Consider the following 26,323-nt stretch of genomic DNA (forward strand, 5'->3'; position numbering starts at 1 on the left):
CCTTCTTTTGTTTCATAACAACAAGTAATGACAAGGAAAATCAGTTAAAAAAAAACAAAAATAAAATGCGAACTAACCCCGCGCGCACAATTTTCTAAAAGAATTAACGAAAGTTCAGGATGATCGGCGAGTAAAAAGTCCATCATCAATCAGTGATTAATCTATTTCTGCTCCAAGACAAATAATGTAAAATGACCCCCGAAAAAGTTGTTCTGGGTCTTTTCGAGTCTTTTCAAATTACAGTTTATTGTTATAATCTGACCCCCTGGATCACGAGAATTTGCTACAGAAATTAACCTTGTCGCACGTGTGAACGAACCGCTCATGTCATAACATACAACACCTTGTAATCGAATATCCTTTGCATCGTGGCAAAATTTCCTTTACATGCATAGATTAAAATATTATCGACCCGGCGAAGACGAATGAATATGCATAAAGTTAGGTTACATCGAAGGACAATTCGTATGGACATTGGACATTCGTCGCGAGGTCAAATTTTGTCATGTGTCGTGGGAACGAAAAATGAGCAAGCTTAATAACAACTATAAAAACAACCGCTAGTGTTAGGAATTCAGCTTTATTTTGTTTTACATACGCCTGTATATTACTTTGTTTACCGACTTGAGTCAACTGATAATTTGTATCTGTGTGGTGAAACTGTGTTGTAAGTTTAACTCGCTTTGTCCTGCTTGCGACGTGTCGCATGGAATTACATAATTGCCGCGCCTGCAATTTTCATCGTGTGAACAAGGAATAAACTAGTAATACACAATCTTTCTTTCAAGGGCTGATATTCTCTATTTGTTTATCTTTCATTGTATCGGTTCTTTTTTAAATTCCACTCTCTGTGATTCCATTCGAGCCTTCAAATTACTTAATTAGTATCCCCCCCCCGTTTTTCGCATTTTCAAGGAAGTGTTCGTACTTTCTTTTTTCACTGACATTTGTGAAATCTTTGACATTGTTTTTCGTGGTATTATGTTCTGTGTTATGATTGCATTACCGTTGAAATTTTATTGTTCTATCGGGATAATTTCGGGATAAACCTGTCAAAAAGCTTTAGCATGCAAAATGACAAAGTGCATACATTGTTTTGTGAAAAGTGCCTTAATTTGCATGCCGTAGTCAGTGTTATTGTAAAGCAAATTCTATATTCGACAATTATAACATGGTAGTAATGGTTCCTTTTGCTAATTTTGTGATCGCTGAGACGACCACTTATTTATGGCAATGCGTCCGAAATGATTGATGCATGAACTTCGTTAAATGCTCATCTTTACCGACCGGATGTAACCAGCAGAGAGAATTAGTTTTCTGGCCTCGGGCTTACGTACTGTTACTTCTGGAATTAAATTTGATCAACATCGCAAAACATCATCCCCATACTATACACTAGCTCGTTAAGTATCAAGAATGAATTCCTCAGGTCTCATATATTGCTAAAAAGAAGAATGTCACACCTAAATGGTAGTTAATACACGCGGCATGCATGTGCACACTTTAATAACCTGCCGTATATATATATATACTGAATTCAGTTTTTGGTCTTGTCTTTTCCGAAGCTAACTTGCAATTGACCGCAATTCTCAAAACAAAGATTTATAAAATTTAATACTAAACAAAATATGTCTTGCACAAAAGATTTGAAGCTTGCACACGGCAAAAACGAATCGTCTGAATTGATAACCTTCTGTTATTTCCAGGTGATATCTCGCCAAGCATTATTCTGCATGCAAATAGAATCCATACCATAGATCAATGCGCGCGTTTTGTTATTGATATTTTCATACCGAAGACTAGCGAGAATTGACGGTTTCTTTATTTCAGGAATTGTTTTGGCATTTTTTGTCAATTACGGGGAAAGATTGATGGGATATGACATAGTTTTCTTTTTATAGAACCTCACTAAGGACAAAAATATACTAGAAAAGCAATTGTTTCATTTGTTTGGGTTTTACGGGCATTTGATTTTGTATAGTCTTGTATATTTGGTGACTTGGTCTCGTATTCCGTATATAGCATTTATCGCCAAAACAGTAACTAAATTTATCCACATAAAGAAGGTAGTGGCTCACACATAGCTATAATTTTTTGTTATTTCATTAAATATTTCCACTTCTAAATTTTGTTTATGTTCATATATCTAAATCAGTAAATGAACGAATCTGTTATACAATGTCTTGCCTGGCTTTAATACAAAACTCTTTTCGTGTCTCAGACAACTTTTTGTCGCAGGTGTAGCCAATATTTATTTCACTAATCCTTTTTGACTGCTTTGCTACAATACTTGAGAAAACACAAATGCTTTCGCGGCACAAAACTTCGTGGCGAAACTTTCCCCGACTGGCCAGGCAGTAACGGGATCTCATCAGCTCTTGAGGAAAAGACTTGTTTATAATAAATAATCGGCAGGAAGAGCGACATGCTTTTCGATGCTTAAAATCACTTAGAAAACAATAAACTCCAGCTATTTTCTTACCTTTCCCTGCTTGTTTTTAAAGCGCCGACTCAGATCACCTGGTTTAAGCCTCAAAATAGCCTAGCATCAAATGTGGTATAACAACTGCCTACTTGAGTGTGGCAAACGGTAATACATTGTGTGTGGTCTATTTTATCTATTTATTAAGTGTTTTGTCTATTTTAGGCAGTTGTTATACCACATTTGATGCTAAGTTGTTTGAAGACGCTGCCACGCTCCTCCCTGGTTATATTGGAACTCAAAATAGCCATTTGACAGCTGTTCAATATGTGTGATGAGCTGTCAATATGCTGTCAGATGTGTATGATGAGTTGTCACTCGATCCGCATGCGGCGACCGAACAGGGTTGGGACTATTTTATAGCAAAAGGAGTATCGGCGCATTCCTCTCTCTAGTGATTATTGTAGTTGTACTATTCCTCATTGTTTTCACGAAATGACAGCAAACAAAGAGAGGCTAAGTCTAAGACAGCTGGGCGTTCTACGGTTACGAGGTGGCCATATTTAGTTCAATGACAATGAGGTTGAACTGTTACTGTTAGAACAATTAAGATTGAGATTTATGGTGCAAAGTTTCTTTCCTCAAAATGCTAAAGTCTTCAGGGAAAAGGCTTGTCGAGGTACAGTCCGAACAAAATTTCAAACATAGATGGAAATTCATGGAATTTTTATGGGACTTCAAAAACAAAATCACTATAGAAACAGTGGGAAAGTTGCCGATGATTCAGTTGAATTCGGTATTTTAAATATAATTTTGGTATATAAGTATTGTGTGTTTTGTTTAACTTTTACATTTGCCTTTGAATGTGAATTTTCTATAACTCATTGTATGTTAATGCAGATATAAATCCAATTATCTGATAAAATTCAGGCTTCGATCCACTCCATTCTGGATTTTGCATAAAGTTTTATCGGACCATTAGCGATTCGGTCGTTCGCTGGAATCTTGTTTTCACATTAACCTTTTTGACATGAGACGAATTATGTGGTCCTATTTGCACACCGTACGGTTGGATTTCGTCTTTTGATCTGTTTGGGATTCTTATAGAATTCCAACTCGATCGGCTGTCCCTTAAATGTTAAGGTCTATTTATTCTACAGGGGCCGGTTGTTCAAAAGCAGGTTAAATTTAACCCTGGGTTAGTGCTAAACCTGGGTTAAAATCCTTAACCCTAGGTTAGCTAAACCTGGGTTAAAACTGTGTTGTTCAAAGCTGGGTTAGCTGTAGGGTTAGTTAACCCAGGGTTAAAATATTTAACCTAAGATTAAATATATTTTTAGGACTAAATTGAATATAAGAACGTTTTCGATTGGTCAATAAACGAGCGTCAAAACTTTACCGGAAGAGGATATATTGTCAGTCGAAAGATTATATGCCGTGAGGGCAGGGTCGCAGGGACGTTGTTTTGAACAGCAATTTCCGTGTATGGAATTTTGGAAAGATTCGAAATGAAAGGCCATTTTGTATAATAAACAATGTCGATATGAAATAAAATTAAGCAAATTATAAACAATCTATAATCTATTTTAAAATTTCAGGCATTCTTTGATTATTCAAAATTCAGGAACAAACGTAGCCTTACCACTTGCTGCCAATCAAAAGAATCGAATTTTGGCATCCGAAACAAATATTTCGATTACGATCTTTCAATTTGTACGGTTGTATTCATTTATCGCGTATTGTATTGAAGCGAAGATAAATAAATCAATACATCAGCTGAAACCGAACGAAGTCAAACTTAAATAATTCTTTGCTGTCGAAATTATTCGTAAAACCTTTCAAAAGTGTTTAATTCATGACGAATTATACGTGATTACGTGTTTCAGCTCCTTATTCATCCATTTTGAATCGAAGTTAACCCAGGATTAAAAAGTTAACCCACCTAGCTAGCAGGGTTAATTTTTTTATCAATTTTAACCCAGGGTTAACGCTAACCGAGCTTTGTGCAACGCGAATCAACCAAGGTTTAAAATTTAACCCTGGGTTAGGCATTTTTAACCCTGGGTTAGCGTTAACCGGCTTTTGAACAACCGGCCCCAGGTTGAGTTATATGCAATTATCATTCTGACGAATAAAAACAACGCTCGTGTGAACATAGCCATAGTTTTCGCCATGGTTTGTTTCCTTCTTGTGCCAAGATGACGCCGTCGACAGTCGATCATCAGCAGGATCATCTACACCAGGCTTGCATGTATTTATCTGTAAATTCACATGGTTGTAACTTTAATATCAGCCGTTCAATTCTCGGCGATGATTGATGAGTTGAATCATTAAACGTCTTTACCAACGGCTAATGATCCGTGATGACAGAGGACAGTTTTTTTTTTAATACAGGCGTTGTTTCTCGCACCCAGGTGTGATTGCAAGCGCTTAATCTCCAGGTTTTTATGTGGGAATAACCTTTTCCCACGTTCGAAAGTGTTAGGGTGGCATAACCAGTAACAGGCTGGGTGGTATTTGCTGAATCTTTTTTCTCTGGGCCAGAATTGTCCTGTATATGAAGTTGAGCTTGCATGCATGCATCTCTTTAGAACTGGTAGCTCTACAGACTTCTCTATTATTAATGGTAACTACACTGAGTTGAGTCCAATTTGGTGTGAAATCAAACATGTGATTACAAATTCAAATACGTAATTCTAATCACAAGTTTGATTTCACACCAAAATTGCACGACCCGAAGTGCAATTTCCACTTTATTATATTCATTTTGAAATCATACAAAAAATTAAACAAATTCAAAACGATTTATTGGCTGAAAGAACAGTAAACGGTGTAAAATGTGAGTAATTTCCATCTATTTTTGTCAAGAAATTTTGCGGGATATTTAAAAATTATGCAACACAATTATTGGTTCTTGTCAGTTTTTCGTCGTACTCACCATACCCCCGCGCTTTCTCGTGGCAACAGAAGCTTTCTATCGTTAGGCGCTTCGAATTTTTCGTTAAAATCATCCTCTTCAGACTCAGAATCTTTACTTGAATCATCACTTGTTTCGCCTCGATCCCTCTTGTTCGGCACAAACATGTACGGTTCATGCAATAATCTGTCGAGACTTATTTCCTAGCTCAATTGTTTTGAAGTTTTCGTTGCTTGCCATATTGAAATCGTATTGCGCGAAGACAACAACCCGGTTGTGCCGTTGTGACGTCACAAAAAATCTTAGAATTAAATTTCTTAAATTGCTTTACTTTAGTAACTTTACTATCTTGTTCGTAACTTGTAATGGGATATTAACCATTTGTGTTTCGCTAAAATATCACATACAGGTATACCGCGCTTAAAGCACCAACTTTCCATAAGTTGGTTATATGCGGCCCAAGTGAGGCTGATGGTTACGGTGCGATTGTTTTGTATTTTTAAAGAACTGGGGCCGGTTGTATCAAGCCCGTTTAGCTTAAACGGCGGATAAGTTCAAAATAGAAAGCAAGTCTGCCGTTTTATTCAAGAAACGAACTAAATATTTTTAATTTAACCTTTATACAAAGATACTGTTTACAACATACATATTCCGTGCATAATATTCAAGTTGACTCATTCAAGAGAGATGTAAGAGTGTTATTTAATTTTGACTTACTCCTAAAGTCAAAGTAAAGTACAAGAATTAACAATGCATTTCAAAATAGGTTTAAAAGAAAAAAAGTACAGGAATTAAGAATAGCCGAATTCATGTGCTGATATGTCAGAAATTCGTTTGTTTTAATTATTATAACTTTATTGGGATACATTAACAATAACAATAACGGTGATACCCAAAAAGAAAAGTGCGAACAGGACAGGAAAAACCCATGCGAGGCACCATGCGAGGCATTGTAACGTGTTAATATAAAACAGACTGCTTCCGGACAGTATATGGTAATACAAGACGCTCAGGTTAGTATGAGCGTACAACCGAATAGCCTGCAACGCAGACTATATATTGGGTATATATACCCCAATATATAGTCTGCGTTGCAGGCTAACAACCGAAGTGAGAAGGCTGCACGTGTAAAGCTGAAAGAATATATATATAATTGTAAACTGTGTGTGCGTCCATTCTTGTTAATTCGGCACGTTACAGCATTACAATTACAATTTACATTACATAGATAACTATTGTTGTGGTAAAGCTTGATTTGCGCAATAACCACATGCAGAGTTTTCAAATACATAAATGACAGAAATTAGAAAATTGTTCGGAAAAGAAAAGTAACTTGGTTTGAACGCATTCATGCGACCTAGGCAAACACAAAACGAACTTTACCTAAATCAAAGAAATTTACATTCTAAGTTCTGTGACATGGGCACTCACGAACAAAAGACCAGGTACATGGCATGTCTGAGTTAAAAACAGAGTCTGACGAAGCCGTCTGACGAAGAAAGTTCTTAAAACTAGATAAACGGTCAAAAGGCTATTATATAGGTCAAGGCTATTATATAGGTCAAAGTTCACCTACTTTTGATCTTAGGATCCATCTTGTCGCGCGTCGTTGTATTCTTTCGATCTTGACCTTGAGGGAAACATTGGATGGAGACCAGATTTCAGTACCATAGCATAACTGCGACTTTACAAGCGATATATATAATGAACGCCGGATTTTGGTTGCCGACAGTAAAGGATAAGTTCTTTTTAGGAGGCCAAGCATCTTGTTAGCTTTACCTGTCATCATTTGAATTTGAGTGTTCCACAAGAACTTGTCCGTCACGATGACACCGAGATCTTTCTCTTTCCGGACACGAAGCAGCGAGGATGGACCCAAATGATAGTTGTAAGTAACAGGATTTTTCTTTCGAGATAAGGTCAAAACCTTACATTTCGATGCATTGAACTTGATGTTATTATCGTGGCTTCATGTGTTGAGGTTGGTCAAGGATTTTTGTAGACACTTACTGTCAGTCGTAGAGTTAAAATTTCTACTTTGTATCATCAGCGTACATATAGCTTCCGAACAACCATCAGATATTACTTCTGGAAAATTGTTTATGAAAATAGCAAAAAGTATCGGACCCAGGATACTTCCTTGAGGCACGCAGGAAATAACAGGAACCCAGCTTGATGGGACACCTTCGACAACAACTCTGGGTAGATTGGGTACGTCCGCCTAAATAATCACGAAACTAGTCGAAAAGACGCCCTATAAACCCAAATATCTTGAGTCTTCTTAAGAGTACTTGATGATCTACAGAGTCAAAAGCTTTGGCAAAGTCAAGGCAAATTATATAAGACTGAATGTTTTTGTCAAGACGCTGACCAACAGAGTGAAAAACCTGGACAAGCTGAGTGATGCACGAACGATTTCTAAGAAAACCGTGTTGTGATGAGGTGGATGACGTGATCGTATAATCTCCTGGCAACACAACGTTCCAAAACTTTGCTGATGATAGGCAGAATAGAAATCGGTCTGTAGTTTTCAACGCCATCAACGGGTTCTTTAAGGTCTTTCTTGTGAATGGGTGTAATATCAGCTGATTTCTATTCAGAAGGAAGACGCCCGGTGCGTAGCGAATGATTGAATAAGTCACAAATGCTCGGAGCGATTTGGTTGCTACATTCCCTTAAAATTCTTGCTGGAATGCCAACAGGGCCGCTTGCCTTAGAGAAGTCCAGATAATATAGACACACAGCAACTTCTTCCTCCGTTAACGTTATATCAGATATTTGAGCTTTAGAATCAAAAGAGTCTGGGTTATTGTCAGTGTCAGTGGTAGATTTTGAGGGTACAAACACAGATGAGAAGTATGAATTACAAAGTTCAGCTTTCTCTGCCGGAGTTTTGGCCGTAACATCTTTGTAAGTATAACTGTCGAGTTATGTTGTTCTTTGTGTGGTGTAGAATATAGCTTTATGGTAGCTCCAGAAAATCTTCGGGGTTTTGCTGTACGAGCTTTCAACTCTTTTTAGGTATTAGGTTTTCTTCTGATCAAACTCTTGAGGTTTTGACTTACAGAACGCAACTTTTGTTTACGGATGACAGTTCTATATTCTGGCGAAATTTCTTCAGTGCAACGTATTTCTTAGCAGGGTTGGTAAGTTACTGAATAAATAAGCCAAACATTGTTATTGGCGGCCCTTTGATTCCTTTGTTTTAAACAAAGAAAACAAATGTTATGTTAATATATTTGGCTTATTTATTCATAAAATCTACCAACCCTGTTTCTTAGGGACAAGCTGACGAACCTCACCCGTAAATCGAAGGGGGAGAATTTATATCTTTAACGGTTTTAACAGGGATGAAATTATTGATTTATTTTGATTTAATAATTTTGCCACAATATCATTACAGAAGAAAAAAAAAATAAAAAAAAATAAAATATATATATGACGAAGAAAATATTGTGGCGAGGAAACCCAAGTAGAAGCCAAATGGCTTATTAGATTTTGGGTTACCTTATCACAGAATCAACTATTTTGTAAACAAAATATATGAACAGCACACAAGATGTAAAATACAAGAGAATACACAAGTACGATAGTATAACATAATGGCGGAAATTTTAAAGTACATAAAATTAAGATATCAGATATATTAAGGAACCACAGTTCGTAAGAGAATTATAATATTAGATACTATTAGTAAGAAGCCAAAAAGTAATATTTTAACTTGGACTGAAACGATGAGAGTGAAGGGGAGTTACGAATGTATGGATTCAGTGAATTAAAAAAATTGGGTCCTTGGTAATTTATAGTGAACTGTTTAGTCTTGGTTCTACAGTAAGGAATATAAAATTGACCAGCACTACGTAAGTTACGGGTGTGAATTTGATTAGTTAATGGAAAAGAATTGTTAAAACTTTGTGGAAGGAGATTATTTTTATAAGAAAACATAAACTTACCCAAATTCAATAGATATATATCTTTAAATTTGAGTAAATTTAACGATTTGAAAAGGGGTGATGTATGTGCATCAAAAGATACATTATTTAAAATTCTGCATGATTACTTTTTTCTGAAGTAACGTAAGACGATTGAGATTAGTAGGATATGTCGAGCCCCAAATCGTAACACAATAATTAAAATAAGGGTAAACAAGCGTAAAATATAAAGTACGCAAGGCAGACTTGGTAAGACAGAAGCTTGATTTGTATATGATCCCAATGGATTTTGATACTTTACTTGCAATATGAGAAATATGAGACTTCCAGGACAAATGTTCATCCAAAATTACACCGAGAAAAGTAATCTCTTTAACTCTTACTAAATAGTGATTGTTTATTTTAACGGACAAATCAAGCATCTGTTTCCTTTGCCGAGGAGTAAAAATTATAAAGTTAGACTTTTTAAGGTTAATAGACAATCTGTTGGAAAAGAACCACTCTGATAGATTCTTCATTTCGCTATTGATGACATTAATTAAGGCAGGTAATTCACTATGGGAATGGAATACATTGGTGTCATCAGCGAACAAGATGAATTCAAAAATTTTGGAGGCATGACTTATGTCATTGATATAAATAAGAAATAATAGAGGTCCAAGAATTGACCCTTGAGGGACACCACATTTAGGGGCTGTTTACATGAGCCCGGTTACCCGAGATTCGACGAAGCGTGAGATGATGTTGAGGTATTGAAATGAGCAGATGACATTGTCCTGGCAGTCGTATAATCACCTTAACAATAGCATGTGCTTGTTTTGTGTCATAAAGACTTATTTCAATACCTCAAAGTCCTCTCACGCTTCGTTGAATCTCGGGTAACCGGGCTCATGTAAACAGCCCCTTAATATTATTCCATACGGAATTAATACCATTATATTCAACATATTGTTGTCTATTCGTAAAATAACTTTTCATCCAATCAAGGGCCAATCCTCGTATGCCATAATGCTCCAACTTTAGAAAAAGAATTTCGTGGTCGACAGTATCAAAAGCCTTGGAAAGGTCTAGAAATATTCCAATAGTAAACTTTTTTCATCAAATGCGGTTGCAATTTTGTTTACCAAATTGATTAAAGCATGCGAGGTAGAATGATTTTTTCTAAAACCATATTGATTATGGAACAATATATTCTGCTCATTTAGGTAATGCAACAGACGATTGTAAACAACCTTTTCAAGCACTTTAGAGAATACCGGTAAAATTGAAATAGGCCTATAGTTTGAAAACAAGTTATCCTCACCAGATTTGAATATTGGTAAAACCCGTGCAAATTTCATCTGGTCAGGAACAATACCAGATTGAATTGATAAATTGACAATATGAGTCAATGGTTGAGAAATTAGATCAATAGAATCTTTTAGGGACCACATAGGAATATTGTCATAACCTCCTGCAATCCCTGAACGTAATGAACGAACTATTTCAATTATCTCCGATTCATCAGCACAGTTGAGAAACAACGGGTTTGCAAAATTACCAGATAAATAACACGTGGGTGATTGCGTTGAGGAAGGTATGTTTTTGGATAGGTTCGGGCCGATGTTAGTAAAATAGTCACAAAACCTATTGGCAATATCTAAAGGATTTGTAACATTTGAATTGTTATCAATAAAGGTTGATGGCAAAGAGGTACTACGCCTTTTCTTATTAATAACTTCATTAATAACTTTCCACGTTGCTTTAATATTGGCTTTATTGGATTCCAGCTTCTTTTCATAATATAGGCGTTTAGCGGTGCGTAATATGCGGGTTAATCTATTCTTGTACTTTTTGTACCTGTCTTCATTGAAAGGAGTTGGAAAACTTAATAATTTCTTGTATAACTTGCTTTTTTTCTTTATGGACTTCAAAATACCACTGGATAGCCAAGGCTTATTATTAAATCTTGCCGCTTTTAATCTTTTTACTGGAAAAGAGGTATTATATATTTGCATAAAGGCATGATAGAAGCTGGCATATGCATGTTTGGGGTCATCATATCCAGGAATATCAGACCATCTATGGTTTTTAAGTAGGTCTTGAAATTTTAATAAGTTTGTCTTGCTCCTATCGCGAAAAGTTACATAAGCATCGCCATGATTTACCACTGACTGATCACGAAAAAAGCCAAAAATTGGTAAATGGTCTGAAATGTCGGTGAATAATAGTCCACTAAATGAGTATGAGTCCAAATTATTTGTAAATATGTTATCAATAAGGGTAGCGGAATTAGATGTAATGCGGGTAGGCCGTGTTATTGATGGAAAGAACATATTAGAGTACATAATATCGAGGAATTCACCGGTACGTTGATGGCTATGATAATTTAATAGATTCAAATTAAAATCGCCCATTATGTAGCACACTTTGTTTTCTTTAGAAATGGAGGAGATTAGTTTGTCAGTATTATTAATAAACTCATCAACATTTTCATTGGGAGGCCTGTATATTACTCCAACAATAATGTTTTTTCCCTTGGGATTCGGGATTTCAAGAAATAAACTTTCAGCACATGCTGTATTGGCAAAGACAAGGTCGGAACGTAATTTAAATTCGAACTCGTTAGCTAAATAAAGACCAACGCCGCCTCCTATTTTATTGGGCCTATAGTTATGAACAAAGTTGAACCCGTCAACACTAACAAAGTGGTCGTCATGGCGAAGCCAGGTTTCGGAAATACCAATAATAGAAAAGTTGTGTTTGATAATGGCAAGCGAATTTGATAAATTCTCAAGATTCCTGGGTAAACTTCTAATGTTTAGATGGAGGATCGAAAAACAGTTATTGTTTGGTATCTCTACCTTGGTAGACAATAAATCACTTAGTTTATGTTCAGTGTAGTAGTCGCAGCTATGGGATACTTTAGAATAAAAATTAGTATCGGCATCTAAGTCACCCCATATGGCAAGATTATTATTGTGGTCAAATAGCAACGGGTTAAATACCAGTGAGGATAACCTGTCCTCATCAAATCGTACCGAACCATTTTCAAACTCGTATAATACCATGTTAAATTCGTCATCATCAAGATGACTAAAAGGCAAGTTGAGCATATCAGACATATTGAACCAATAAATTACACACTATACAAACTTATCTTGAGTCCATAAGTGATGTTGTCATCGATGAGAACTGAGTCCAGCTTTGAATTGATCAAAGTTTTTTTTTGACGTGAAGGAGAATACTTGTGAAGAAGGAGTGGCATCTTTCTTAAGGAAAACTTTACCAAATTTCGTCCAGACATATTTATAGTGATTCTCCCGTTTATACTCTTTGACTGCCCATAACAAGTCTCTACCTTTCTGCGTCAGGCTTTCGTTGATATAAATACGAGATTCTTCAGGGAAACCGAGGTCAGCTGAGGTTTTCGTAAACAGGTTACGCCTCAATTTGTAAACTTTATCTCTGGTGTCTCTTCGGACAAATTTAACTATAATAGCTGGGATTTGACCTTGGCGGGAGGGTAAACGGTGACTGATTGAGATGTCGTCTTGCTTCAGTGCGGATGTATGATCAGCGAGCTTAGCAATGTTTAAAATAATATCGTTCGTATTTTCGCCCTCAGTGACAGGAATACCGTGAATTTCTAGCATATCTCTTCGGATATATTGCTTTAGGCTTTCTAATTCATCTTCAGATGCATCAGCTTTCTGTTGTAGGCTCTTCATTTGATCAGTTAACTGAGCGTTACATGTGCGTAGGTCGTTGTTTTCGGCTCGAAGCTCATTCACTGATGTAGCTAAGGAATCAAATTTAGAACTTAAAAAGTCCTGACTTTGTTTTATTTCATCCAAGTCGCTTTTTGTAGATTTCGAGAACTTTAAGAATAGATTATTCAAATGGTCAGACTGTTTGTTCAGGCGACTATCTAGGATTGCTTCGAGAGTTGCTTTCTCATTCGTCGATTCCGTAACTTCGGCACTGATTTCGCCATCAGGATTCTCTGGTTTTGAAGTATTCTTGATCTTCTTAGGTGGCATTAGTTGGACAGAAGCAAAAGACTAATAGGTTGTATGGATATCTCTGACTTTAATACAATAGTTTAGGGAATAAAATTCGAGCATTAGGCGGAGCACTAAAAGGCACGTCCGCTTGGCTTGACTGGAAAAGTTCACGGCTGACAGGAAAAGTCTTTCCATTTAGACCAGTATTCGACATTATCATCCGAGAAGCTGTTCCTAAATGGAACATTGGACAAGCTTTTACTCGACGTTTGATATTCCTAGCTCGTTTAAATTTAAGTTTGATCTGAAATTCGATGATATGATGATCGGTTGGAAATTCGTTTTGTTCGGGAGTAGATGTTTCAACATTCGTAATAATTTCAGGACAGTTACATAGAAGAAGGTCTAGTTTATTGCCACAGTTGTGTGTAGGGCCAACAACAAATTGACCTCCGGCCGTAGTAGGGAATTGTTCATCGAACGTGGTCCAGTCAAGTGGGGAAGATTGAAGTCTCCTGCCAACACAATACAGCTAGATTCGTTTGTATCCTGAAGTGATAAATTAAGGTGATGAAAAACTTCGGGGCCTGAAGCAGGGGGACGATAAAAAGTATACATGCAGGATTACAGGTTTGCTGTTCGTGTTTTTAAATTCAACTACAACGAGTTCAATTTCGTTTCGTTCGAGATCTAGCCGTCGAGTCGCATGTAGGTGTGATTTCACGGCAACAAGCACTCCGACTTTTTTAAATCTATCTCGGCGAAAGACACTATATCCAGGCAACAGCTGGCTGCTTATAATTCAGTCGTTGAGCCATGTTTGCAAATGCAGATGATGTCATAAGACCCATTATATATGAACTAGTTCCTGTAGGAAAGGCACAAAAGCTTTAAGACTTCGCGCGTTTAGGTAGATGACATTAAGCTCATTCCTTATGCGAACAGTCGAAGTTCCAGGTCCAAGATTTGTAGCCACGTCTCGATCCAGATAATAAGATTAACAGAAACAAGTGTAGATTATTATTCCTTCTTTTAAACTCCAGACCATGCAATAACGATATTTACGAGACATTGTGCATTTTCTTAATACAACTATCACGTGTAGATGTCGAAATATAGCACAATCTGTCCGGTATTGATGTTAGTTGGTTTTTATCGGTCTAAATGCGAATTTAAGACGAGTTTCGCTTCCAGACGGGACTCCCGTCCAACTTCCGTCTGTTTAGACGAGAAAATTCGGCAGATAAACCCGTCTGTGATTTACATCGGACGAGTTTTCCCTCTTTCATAAGTTTCCCCTCTTTCATAAGTTTCCCGTGTAAGACGAGTTTCCCGTCTCCAATAATAATATGAATTCAGCCTAAATGTGTATAACGTGTGTAGTCATAAGGCAATCAGCACTAGGTCTGAAATCGCAAATGAAGCAAATATCCAGTTAAACAGACATTGACTATTTATTTCAAGACTTTGTTGTATAAAAATTCGGAATAACTAATAAGATAAATCCGACGAGTTTCTAAAATATCAGCACGGTCAAGGACGGAACAAGGCTAAGGGAAACTATGAAACGTATTCAGTTTTACTCTGCACTAATCTACCCACATTTATTATACTGTTGTACACTCTGGGGAAACGCAAATAAAGAACTAATAACGTACCTACTAAAACTACAGAAACGAGCTGCAAGACTAATTCTTGAATTACCAACCGAAGTACCCTCAATATTACTTTTCCGCCAACTTAATTGGATACCTATCTTCAACTTGATAAAAATGAGAAAAATTCTTATGGTTTTCAATACTTTAAAAACTTCTTGGCCACCAGATCTTCGAAGGTTGTTTGTTTACGTTCACGACACTCTCGACAGACTTAAAGATCCCTTTAGTCAAGACCGAGCAGGCTAAATCTAAGATATCTTCCGCATATAACTACTAACTTACTGGGAAGATAATGCTCCTTTGAAGTTTGCTTAAGGGACTTAATACCTGTGCATGATATTTTAGCAACAACAAAAGTGGTTGTTATTAGGTAAAAGCTACGAATAAGGTACAGTTATCAGCGCGTTTTAGAAAATAAAATTAATCATCATCATCATCATCATCATCAAAAATACTTACAAAGTCATTAAAATCATTAATTTATGTACAATCCTTCGAAAAAAGGTTGATTAAAAACTATAGCCATTAGGCAAAAGACCTCGTAGTCAAGTGGCGAAGACATGCAATCGTCCCTAAAGTGACACCGCGGAAATTGGTAGACTTAGCCGTAATTCTCAATACTTAGACTTTAAATTCGGCAAGCTAAAAGATTTATAAATACTCAACAAAATATTTCTTGCACAAAAGATTTGAAGCTTGCACACGGTAAAAACAAATCATCTGAAAATGTCTCAAAATGGCCATTTTACGGTGGCAGATGCATACGAAGAGCCTTCAAAAGTTTCCAAAACCGATATTGGAAGAAAAATTGAACTTGTTTTCCACTTATTTGATAGTATTTTCTTTGACAGCAGTTTCTGAATACTAGGATTCAAATGTGAGCAACTGATGAGATATTTGACTTTCAACACCAATTTCTGCGGTGTCCCCTAAAGTGGTACACCTTTTGCCCGGCATTAAACATAAACAATTACTCAATAAAATTGTGCGGCACACCAACAAAACTTTGGAATATTCATTTAAACGAACAGAACATCATTTAAACATTTATGAAATTTCAATTAGATTAACATTTATTAAATTTCAATCACATGAAATGTTCATGGAAGTACAAAGGTTAATTTCAATAGAATTTACACAAGTTCAATAAATATAAACAAACAGTCAATACGAACAAAAAGATATGCATTCAGTACACGTTTAGGAAACACAACGAAAAAAAATTACACTAGACATACATATTTATTCATGTAGAGAAAATATGTATGGGCATATTAACCTTCAATGAAATTGCCGTTCATACATCGAGGTAAGTAAGTTTGCATGTGTCTGAACCACGCATTGCATTTTCTGATTGTTATTGTGTCCATGTGCCTTTTAGCAGCAGCTAACAAAACTCGTTTCCTGTACTCTCCCAACAGAATACGTTCTTGACGCGCCATCTCTCTGCTATTTATCTGTAATTGGATTTCAGGTCTTGCAATATCGTTTTTGATTGAAACTTTCAACGTACTTATGGCATTCTCGACGATGTTTCTCGACCACCAACTTACGTTGGGAGACCATTGCCTTCGCCAATAGACTACGAGATCCTCTGCTGAACGGCTATAGTTTTTAAATAACTTTATCCTTTTCTCGAAAGACATATTGAAAAACAGGTATGCTTGGACCCGAAGCCCCAGTTTGCAACTCCGGAGTACATTGCATCCCCACTAGACCAACAGAACTTGTGGCGAATTACTGCACTATTTTATTTTATTCAACCTTTTGTCGAAGGATGCTACATAAATTAATGATCTCAATGAGTTTATTTTGATCATGATTTATGTTCTTATTTAAAACGCACATAACTGTACCTTATAAAGTTATATTCGTAACTTTAACGTAATATCAACCATTTGCTTGGACGCTAAAATTTCATGGGATTGGAATCTCTTCAACAAAGAAAAATTACCTGAACAAGTTAGTTATATGTGGCCCAGGTGAAGCTAATGGTTACGGTGCAATTATATTGTTTACTGTCAATGAAGTCAAGTCTGATTTTACAGGTCGCCGGTATTTGATTTGGCAGATTCATTGGAATGTTTGATTATTCGCAGCTAATTTCACAGCTGAAATTGTATAAACTCCAATATAAGGCAATACATATTAAATAACTCAACTTCTCATAATCTCCGTTAAACATAAAAAATATTGTCACGTTTTCCCTAAATGGTAAGGTAGTTTTCGATATTTGCGAGGAGCTAAAAACTAGAGCGCCGTAGTCAAACTTGATAGAGTAGCCTCTTCCCTCGAAACAGCCGACAGGAGAGCGAGAACCGATAGATTCGCGGGTCACACAGTGGATGCGACTCTAAGTCCAAAAGCCGAAGACTTAGCATTATTTAACATTGCTCTATGTGGTGATTGTGGGATTATTATTCGTTCACTGCGACTGCGCGGGGTTTCTTTATACTAAAATTGACTTTTTATCGCTTTCCAATAGCGTTTAAGTATACGTTCAACAACCGTAAAGTGTCCTTTTTCACTCACTGCATTTACTATAAGTAAAGCTAAAACAGGTTGATTGAGTTAAGAATTGAAGTGAATAAAGAACATTTAAAATTTTGTTGATTTAATGCAATAGTGCACATATTGGGGGGATAAGCACGTGCGCACATCACAAACGTAGATAATTAAAGATAGCACACGTAAATGCACGACGCATGTCTTCAAAATTTCTAATTAGCATAAAAAAAGAAAGTTTTTAAAGGATTAGCTACTAGAGCATCAGCCCTTGGTGTTAAAGGCTACATTTATTTATTTTTACCTAAAAATGCAGGCTTCTTTTCAAAGTCGTCTATTATATTCCCCGAGCCGGTGTGGAGCACCGTGCGAGGATACTAATTCCGCCCGGAGATTAGGAATTACACCCGGGTATTCTGACAGAACATAGGCGAATCCAAAGTTGCCCAAATGTCATGTAGGTAGTTGTGCGCATGCGCAAAATTTTGAATGAAGAAAGAACAGTCGTCTACAACTTGCTGGTTGGCTAAGACAAAAAGAGAGCATGCATGAGAGCGTCAGCATTTTATATTTTTTAACCGTCATTTTGCAAACTATTTTTTTAAAATATAAAATGAAATCATGGAATCAAATATCAAAACAATGATAAAAAGATTTAAAAATCATCACAGCACAGAAACAGTTGGTGAAATAGGAACGACTCGTAGTTTATAATCTTTGAAGTGGTAGGTGTCTACATTTTACTTATTTAGTGTTTGATGTAAGAATGCATTGTTATTTTGACAAGTACGAGCTTGATATGTCATTTTACAAGGAGCTAACCGGACCGTTTAAGGCTTTACATCATCGCTTAAACTTTAAAAAGAGTTCTCAAAAGTGTACTTCAGAGTTTTGATAAAACAAATATCACTTTGCAGCTTATATAGTTGCTAAAATCATTGAATAAAATAAATAATCGAAAAACAACATTCGACGTTTAGTGTTTGTATGGTTATTATAATTATTTGTGCTGTTTTGATGTTTTGAAGGTTTAGCTATAGAAAAGTTTAACACTCACTTAAACTGCAACGTATAATGCAGCAGGCAAACAGGTGATTTCTGTTCACCTTTACGACTGTCTTTGTTTCCGAAAAATTTGCACGAGTTATTTCATAATATTAGCGTAGAAAGTTAGGTCTGGGTAGTGCACGAAATATTTTGCTACGTTTAAAATGGCGAGGGGTTGCTGCATGCATGTATTTCTAGTATATTATATATTCGTCTCATTCGAATCAACGGCCTAAAAGTTACGAGACCATTGACTTCACCCAGTGGACTAAGACCAATAGGACAAGAATTTGACCGTTAAAATGCATGGTTATCCATATCAAAATATTTGATTTCATAAAGCATGGTTATATTGTTTAATGTTTCTATATGGGCACGAAACAAGCTAGCAACTTTACATAGGACAAGCATTTGACCATCAAAACAACGTGATTATCCATATCAAAATATTTCACATCATAACCAAAGCATGGTTATATTGTTTAATGTTTGAACATGGGCACGAAACATGCTTGCAACTTTACATAACACAAGCATTTGACCATTTAATCAGCATGGTTTCCCATGTCAAAATATTTGACATCATAACCAAAGCTGCAAAGCATGTTTAATGTTGTATATGAGCACGAAACATGCTTGCAGCTTTACATAGGACAAGCATTTGACCACTAAAACAGCGTGGTTATCCATGTCAAGATATTTGACATCATAACCAAAGCATGGTTATATTGTTTAATGTTTGTATATGAGCGCCAAACATGCTGGAAACTTTACATAGGACCAGAATTAGACCATTTATAGCCTTCCACCGCGACCACCATTTCTGGCGGTGTATATATTCAAGTTCAATATAATATAATTCTTTACCTGTTTTAATACCGTAGTTCAATATAATTGAACTACGGTATTAAAACCGGTGAAGAAACACGGAATGTGGCAGAGATTGCAGCACTTAACTTACAAATTTGTATTTTAATATATTTTAATAAAATTTGTAAGTTTCTAAAAAAGTTTCAGAGTTCGCGTCCATTAGGCATTAGTATTGCTTAATTAAGTAAAAAATTCCTACCCTCTGAGACGGCGGACTGACTAACTCAAGGGCGATAAGTTTTTCATTTTCATAAGTTTTTCATTTCCATAAAAAATCCATCCCACTTGCCTTTATATCAAAATCTCCATAAAATATGGAGTGAAAACCCTGAAAAAAGCAGAAGCTAACTTCGAAATTTAATCCTTTGATGCTGAGAGCGATTTAAAAGGCATGCTTCCACTCTTTGCCTAGTCTTTCCCTGACATGGCTAACACAGTCATTAAACACAGTTAATTGTAACACAGTCATTTTAATTATAATTACAATTGACTTGTAATTATATACATATATAATAGCATGACGTAACAGCATTGACCGGGCTGCTGTGCTCGGACATCGTGAATGAGTGAACATCCGGGACTTGAATTTGCCCCCCATTAACGCGCTCCCCAATTTCTCCTCGATGCCCCCTCTAGTTTTATTTATAATCTCTATGACATTCACTGCCAAGCCCAGTCTACAGCGCGGTCATATTGAACATGGCCGCCAATTAGAGATTGTTGCATTTGTTGCATAAGATTGTTGTATTATTGGTTCAAAATCAGTGGTTCAAAAGCAGGGAATCATGATTTTGTGTGACATATAGTGTGATCATAGTATTATATCGCTATATTTTTAAAGATATGCATTCGAGTCTCGCTCCTCATCTGCATGAAGAATGTTTAGAAGTAATTGATATGTTAAAAGCTTGTCATGAAGAGGTAATTTGGAAATATCCAAGGACCGAGATCAATAGTTATTCAAATATACTGTCATTAAGTGTCATATTTAATATCGAAAATGTCAGATATACTTCAAACATGTTTTACTTCGGAAAAAATCGTAATCATATCCATGCATTCTAAGTATATTCGCTGTGATGATGCACCAAGGAACAATAAACTTTCTAATTAATATTAGTATATTACTATTATACTAGCCAATGCTACATAATTTAGGCAGATTTAGCATGAGGACGTGAACCTCAAAGAAGACATGAAAATGACGATGAGACAGATTTAGCACAACCAGCATAAGATTCAAGACCAAGTGTCTGTGTGTATGGGAAGGATTTAATTAATCTGAACATCTCAAAAATATACATATACCTGACATATCAGCATGGTTGCAACCTTTGGTTTTTACAACACATATCAAGTTTTAAAAGGAATTTAGATTTACTGGGTTCAGTAGGTTGGGGGGTTCAGGGGAGTGTGCCTCACCTAGTCTAGTTCCAGAAGGTTGCAGATGGGGTGCAAATTGGTTATCGATTTAATTTAGGGTAAATTGTGTATGAAAATCAGTACCCAATTATAAGTACATGTATTTTGGTGTATTTGAAAGTTCAGAGTCTTTTAAGGGGCTGATAATCCAGGTACATGTATAGGCTGACAATCAATCTACCTCATTTTTATAATTTATTGAGTAAACATACATTAATTCATTCTCAAATCTGTTACAACTGATGCTTGAGTCAGGATTGGGAAGGGAGGTCATGTGATTTTTGCCAACTTTCTATCCAAGTTAGGACTTACTGGCTAACAAAATATTTCAAGTTTAATACAAAATTATATACAATACTGTTATAATTTGGATATAGCCTGATCCATTTCAAAGTTATGCTTACATAACATTCTGTTAGCTAAATGGCATAGGTGTAGGAAATTTATCTACATTAGAGAGGGACATGTTTTGCCATGGTTGATGCAGAGAGGAACTTTTTCCAATTCCAAACCTATAATCCAGCATGTGTTGCATAATTTGACAAATCCCTCAAATTTCATGTTGTATTTTTGTTCCACCAATAACAAAGCATTTCAGCAAACATTTTAACATTGCAAATTATTCGAGAGGTGTCACATTCTCCCAACACTTCACCCCCAGGGGCATTGCAACTTGAGTTGTGTGTGGAAAGTAGTAAGAGCTGCTCTTGCCAATTATGAATTTTTTATTTACTTTTATTTCTCTTTATATAAATTTTCACTAATTTCTTAACTAGTTGTCTTTCTGTTATTTTAAGCATTCTGTTGGGAAATTCTTTGGCATGTGCAATGAATTGAAATTGCAATTAAGAAAGTGTTTAATAAATGAGGTAAGCTGTTAAGTTATTTTTGTTGACAGGGGACTATAGATTAGAATCCGTGTTTACAATTAACACCCAACCTCATCTTACAGTAATTTGCACCTTGAGAATTGTTCGTTTTTTTTTTATACAGAGAGAAAAAAAAAGAAGAGCTAATGCAGAAAAGGCTCTACAGACCAAAGAATTATGGGAGAAAAAATACAATGAGAACAATATCAACGAAGATGGTCTCTGAAAAGAAATGGTGTGGAAAACGTTTTGAAAAAAAAGCTTCCATTTAGATTTTATTCCTTAAAATATCTTTTGTAGAGTTTATATTGAAGATTTCGTAGTTAATATTTGTACCTATACAACTTTATCAATTATAGCAGTCGTTGTGCACGCAATGGTGTGTTAAATGATACACGATTTCATAAAGGTTTACGAATTAGGTGCTTAGTGCAGACACCTATTATTAATCGATTCACAAAAACCAGTGATTGTGTATAATTATATTATATTGTGTAATTAAGTATAAATAATTCTGTAATGAAATCCCAACACGAAGCTTGTGTAGCGTTTTAAGCCCCTTACAGACAAGCAAGTTTTCTATGACAAGTTTTTATAAATGTGACAAGTTTTAATTGTTCGTTTGTACGCCCAACTTTGACAATTTTTTCTATAACAAGTACACTTGTTCAAAATGAAGTGTGTACTTGTCATAGAAAAAATTGTCGAAGTACAAATTTCGCTCGTGTGTATGAGTCAACTTGTCAAAGTAATGTGAGCACTTGTATGAGCGGACTACAGTGGAAGCTAGCATACTAGCTCTACGTTTGACTGATTTGGTGATAAAAAACTGCTCAGGTCATAAGAGGGTTTGTGGGATCTCTTATATATTTATATTTGGCATTTATATTAGGCATCGCTGTTGTACTTGTGCTGCGGAGGAGACTAGGCAAACATCTCTCGCACACTTTTTTCAATTTCCTCGCTTCCCCGACACAGCTAACCCATGCCTAAAGTCCGGCGCACACGTGAGCTATTATAATTAGCTGAGCAAATGACCACGTGTGCCGTTATCTTAGCTGATTACTCACGTGTGCGGACAGTTTTTGCTGCGGAATATGACACGCGTGATCGTGAGGAAAATTTCTATCGTGTTTGATTTTTTTGTCCACGCGTGGAAAAAATCTCAACGTTTGCGGATATTTTTGAGCTAAATGCTGAGCTCTGAATATGCATTAGCCAATAAGAATATTTATTATATGGCACGCGGTCTCGTGACTAAAATGGCGTGCGCTGATTGGTTCTTTGCAGGTCTGGAACACTGAGCTATATAATAATATAACTCAGTGGTCTGGAATCCCTCAGTATTAGACCGTTGCCGTGGTAACAGTCCAACTCTCATATTTCTTGCACTTTTATTTTTGACACGAAAAATATCGACGAAGAGTGGACGAAGAAGAGCATTATTTGGTACATGTGAATATTAGATTTATTCATCTTTGATTTTTGTTTATATTACTGTATCATTCTTATTTAACGAGTAAAAAACAAAGTTTTGGAAGCCGCTTCAGTGCTGCTTGGCGACTGGCTGGCGAAAGAGCCGGCAAGAATGCAGCAGCGCATTGTATAAATTAATAAACTAAATACTGTATGCCATATAATAAATCCCTTATTAACCGAATACGTTCGGTCCGTACTGGAAAAATATCAGTTCGGTCGGTCTTTTATGTACGGACCTCGCTATCGCTCGGTTCGTACTGTCAAGACCTCGGTCTGACATTTTTCTAGTACGGACCTCAAATTCGGTTAATAAGTGGTATGTATTTTCCACACGTGGCAATGACAATATGGCGGCTGAAGCTATTGCAGAAGAGAAGTTGAATAAATGGTCCAATCATGCTTAGAACTTCTTTAAAAGAATTTACATGCAAGCGGTGATATCGCCTGAATGACTCTGGATCTTCACCCTCTAGTTCTCGATGAAGATTGGCATGAACACCATGTCCTCGGCGTTTCTGTATCCATGGTTTGGTCCATGTTGTTCTGCATGCAACTCTTAAACGGCGGCGACGACGCCGCATCAATAAAATTAAAAGAAAGGCAATTCGACGGAGATTTATGTTTGCTGCTATTTTGAAATTAGCGCGAAGTAAACTATCTGCTTAGTACTTTAGCTCAGCCAATAGCTCACGTGTGCGCCGGGCTTAATACAGTATACAGGATGTATCAAAAAAGGTAATCCAACTTCAACACGCTATTGTACGTGAACTACCCAGTCTATGAACGAATTTTTTTCACATTCGGAAAGATCAGGCTTTAGCTATGGGATGACATGTTTTTAGTACCAAATGGTGAAAAAATGAGCACATACGAGGCTGATAAAAAATGTTAGTCACAATCGCATATTTATAACTTTGAGCCTAATTAAAGCAGTGCATAACAAAAGAAAGAAACTATTAATCACGAACATGTCACAGCTTGCATTGATTTTACAACATGTTTATTGCAATTATTTACTTTTAAAAAGAGATTATGCGCCGATGCCTTCAACTTGAACAACCGCGGCTCGTACCCAGGGTCTATAAAGACCCTGGGTACGAGGTTGCAACTTGAACACCAACTCTATCGATACAAAGTTGACATCGCCGCCGCATAGCTTGGAATGTTCTCCTGAGGTGGTTTATTCCTACTTAATATATGCATATTAAGTAGGAATAAACCACATCAGGAGAACATTCCAAGCAAGCATATGCATAGTGCGGGAAGTTTATTCAAAATCAAAATTCTTCAATTAAGTCCCAAAGGGAGTTAATTTTCAATGGTTTTAGTCCCAACTCTCATAGGTAAAATATGCGATTTTGATTTTTTATCAGCCTCCTATTTGCTCATTTTTTCACCATTTTCTATTAAAAACATGTCATTCGATAGTTAAAAGCCTAACCTTTTTGAATGTGAAAAAATTTCGTTGATAGAATGAGTAGTTTACCTACAATAGCGCGCCAAAGTTGGATTGCCTTTTTTTTTATACACCCTGTATAAATGTCTAATATAAATACATGCTATGGATTAACCTGGTGGACTTGGATACGTGAAGTATAAATAATTATGGTCACGTGTGTAGCAATGGTCATTTTCGTGTGTAGCAACCATTGAGCTGTATAATAAATCTGGAATAATAATATGTTGGAATTGTATTATATTCCCACAGCTCATTCCGCCACACAATAGCCGAGATGAAGAGGAGCTAAGAATGGGGACAAAATAATTTCAGCTCGGCTATGAGGGCGGAAGGAGAGGCTGTCGCGTCTGAGGGGAGGTGGGTGGGTCGAAAGAAAAAACCCTTCTAAGCCTTGTGTATACCTTCTTTCCAACGTCGAAATGCGAAAAACTCGGTTTTGCTTGCTCTATTTAATTGCTTTGTGCTATCACATGATAGCCACACCTCTCTATTAGCCATGTGATGAATTTGCCGTCTTAATTCGCCCATTGTGTGGCAGAATTCCCAATGGGAATAGTATTATATTCCCACAGCTCATTCCGCCACACAATAGCCGAGATGAAGAGGAGCTAAGAATGGGGACAAAATAATTTCAGGCTTTGCTTTATGGGGCTTTATTGGTAGAGAATGGAAAAAATATTACAACATTTGCAAACGCGAAGATTTCCCCTTCTCCCATACTCAGGGAAAAGAAAGGGAAAAAGGTGAGAGTTATAAAGACGAAAATATGGCATTACGTGAAATTGTTCAAAGGGTTATGGAAATGCGAGAGACATATTGACCAAATTGTTGCGGGCTCGAAAAGATGTGCCGATGGCAGAGGCATGTGGAATGGGGACTTGTGACGATGTAGCTTCGGTAAGAAGTGTGGTGGTCGTAGAGGGATGTAAAACTTGGTGAGTGTTGGAGTAATACCGGGCTGTGGAGGTGGACTTCCATCCGACATGTTGAGCAATATCCTGATCAGAAAAGCCGAGAAGGGACAAGGTGATCGAGCAACCGGAGCGGAAGCTGTGTGCGGTTTCACCGTCATTAATGTGTAGGGTGGTAAGGTGGAGGTGAAGGCGATTACCTACGGCGGAGCCTTGGAATGGGTGTTCGGTGATGTGGCCGGAGTTGTTGACGGTGCGAAAGAGGTACCCACGACGGAGGTTGATTTCCATAGCGTCGGAAAGACAAGATTTGTGTGGAATGACAATTTATTAGTAAGACAGTCGACAAGATAACAAACGCACACTAAATATATAGGTATATAGGTGTAAGCATATGGATATGTAAGCGTATACTAAATAGAAAAGACGAGATCTGTTCATAAGTTAATGATATATCAATTAGATCTTTATTCTACACGTTAAACCCGTTGGTATGTTATCTGCAGGAGAATCACCGGCGGCGGGGAACTAGACAGTTTCGGACAAAATGACCGGTGCTACGGCAATTAAAGCACCGCGGAGGTGAGCTTGCCATATATAGACGAGGTCGACCGAGGACTGGATGCCGGAACGGTGGAAAAGCAGGAGCGCGCATACGAGGTGGAAGGGGATAGGGAGTGGACACGTATGACTTTGGGGGTGCAGTTTCTAGTGACTTTTCAATTATTTTGGCGACGGCAATTTCGTCTTTGTCGCCAACCAACTTAAGGAGAATGGACTGGAGTTGAGGGTGGTCTTGTAAACGTCGAGTCTGTTTAAAGATGGTATTGTACCGATGCGCATTTA

The 26,323-nt window shown here is 36.8% G+C and overlaps 3 protein-coding genes across 3 annotated transcripts; 1 reads left to right on the forward strand and 2 right to left on the reverse strand.

The window, feature by feature from the left end:
* Positions 1–10,159: 10,159 nt before the first annotated feature.
* On the reverse strand, positions 10,160–12,401 carry LOC114530582. The gene is made up of 2 exons (XM_028552165.1): positions 10,575–12,401; positions 10,160–10,338 (listed from the first exon to the last, which is right to left on the reverse strand). The coding sequence occupies exons 1-2, from the start codon at positions 12,373–12,375 to the stop codon at positions 10,160–10,162; spliced, it is 1,980 nt and encodes a 659-aa protein (XP_028407966.1). The 5' UTR covers positions 12,376–12,401.
* A 16-nt stretch (positions 12,402–12,417) lies between these two features.
* LOC114526521 lies at positions 12,418–13,036 on the reverse strand. Its single transcript, XM_028548136.1, has one exon. The coding sequence runs from the start codon at positions 12,979–12,981 to the stop codon at positions 12,433–12,435; it is 549 nt and encodes a 182-aa protein (XP_028403937.1). The 5' UTR covers positions 12,982–13,036; the 3' UTR covers positions 12,418–12,432.
* A 6,992-nt stretch (positions 13,037–20,028) lies between these two features.
* LOC114528701 (COX assembly mitochondrial protein 2 homolog) lies at positions 20,029–22,165 on the forward strand. The gene is made up of 3 exons (XM_028550381.1): positions 20,029–20,258; positions 21,557–21,628; positions 21,753–22,165. Exons 1-3 carry the CDS (start codon positions 20,181–20,183, stop codon positions 21,852–21,854), a joined length of 252 nt encoding a protein of 83 aa, XP_028406182.1. The 5' UTR covers positions 20,029–20,180; the 3' UTR covers positions 21,855–22,165.
* The last annotated feature ends 4,158 nt before the right edge of the window (positions 22,166–26,323 follow it).

The sequence above is a fragment of the Dendronephthya gigantea genome, unplaced genomic scaffold (genome assembly GCF_004324835.1).
Source record: "Dendronephthya gigantea isolate DGI-Jeju-01 unplaced genomic scaffold, DenGig_1.0 000001F, whole genome shotgun sequence".
NCBI classification, from domain to species: Eukaryota; Metazoa; Cnidaria; class Anthozoa; order Malacalcyonacea; family Nephtheidae; genus Dendronephthya; species Dendronephthya gigantea.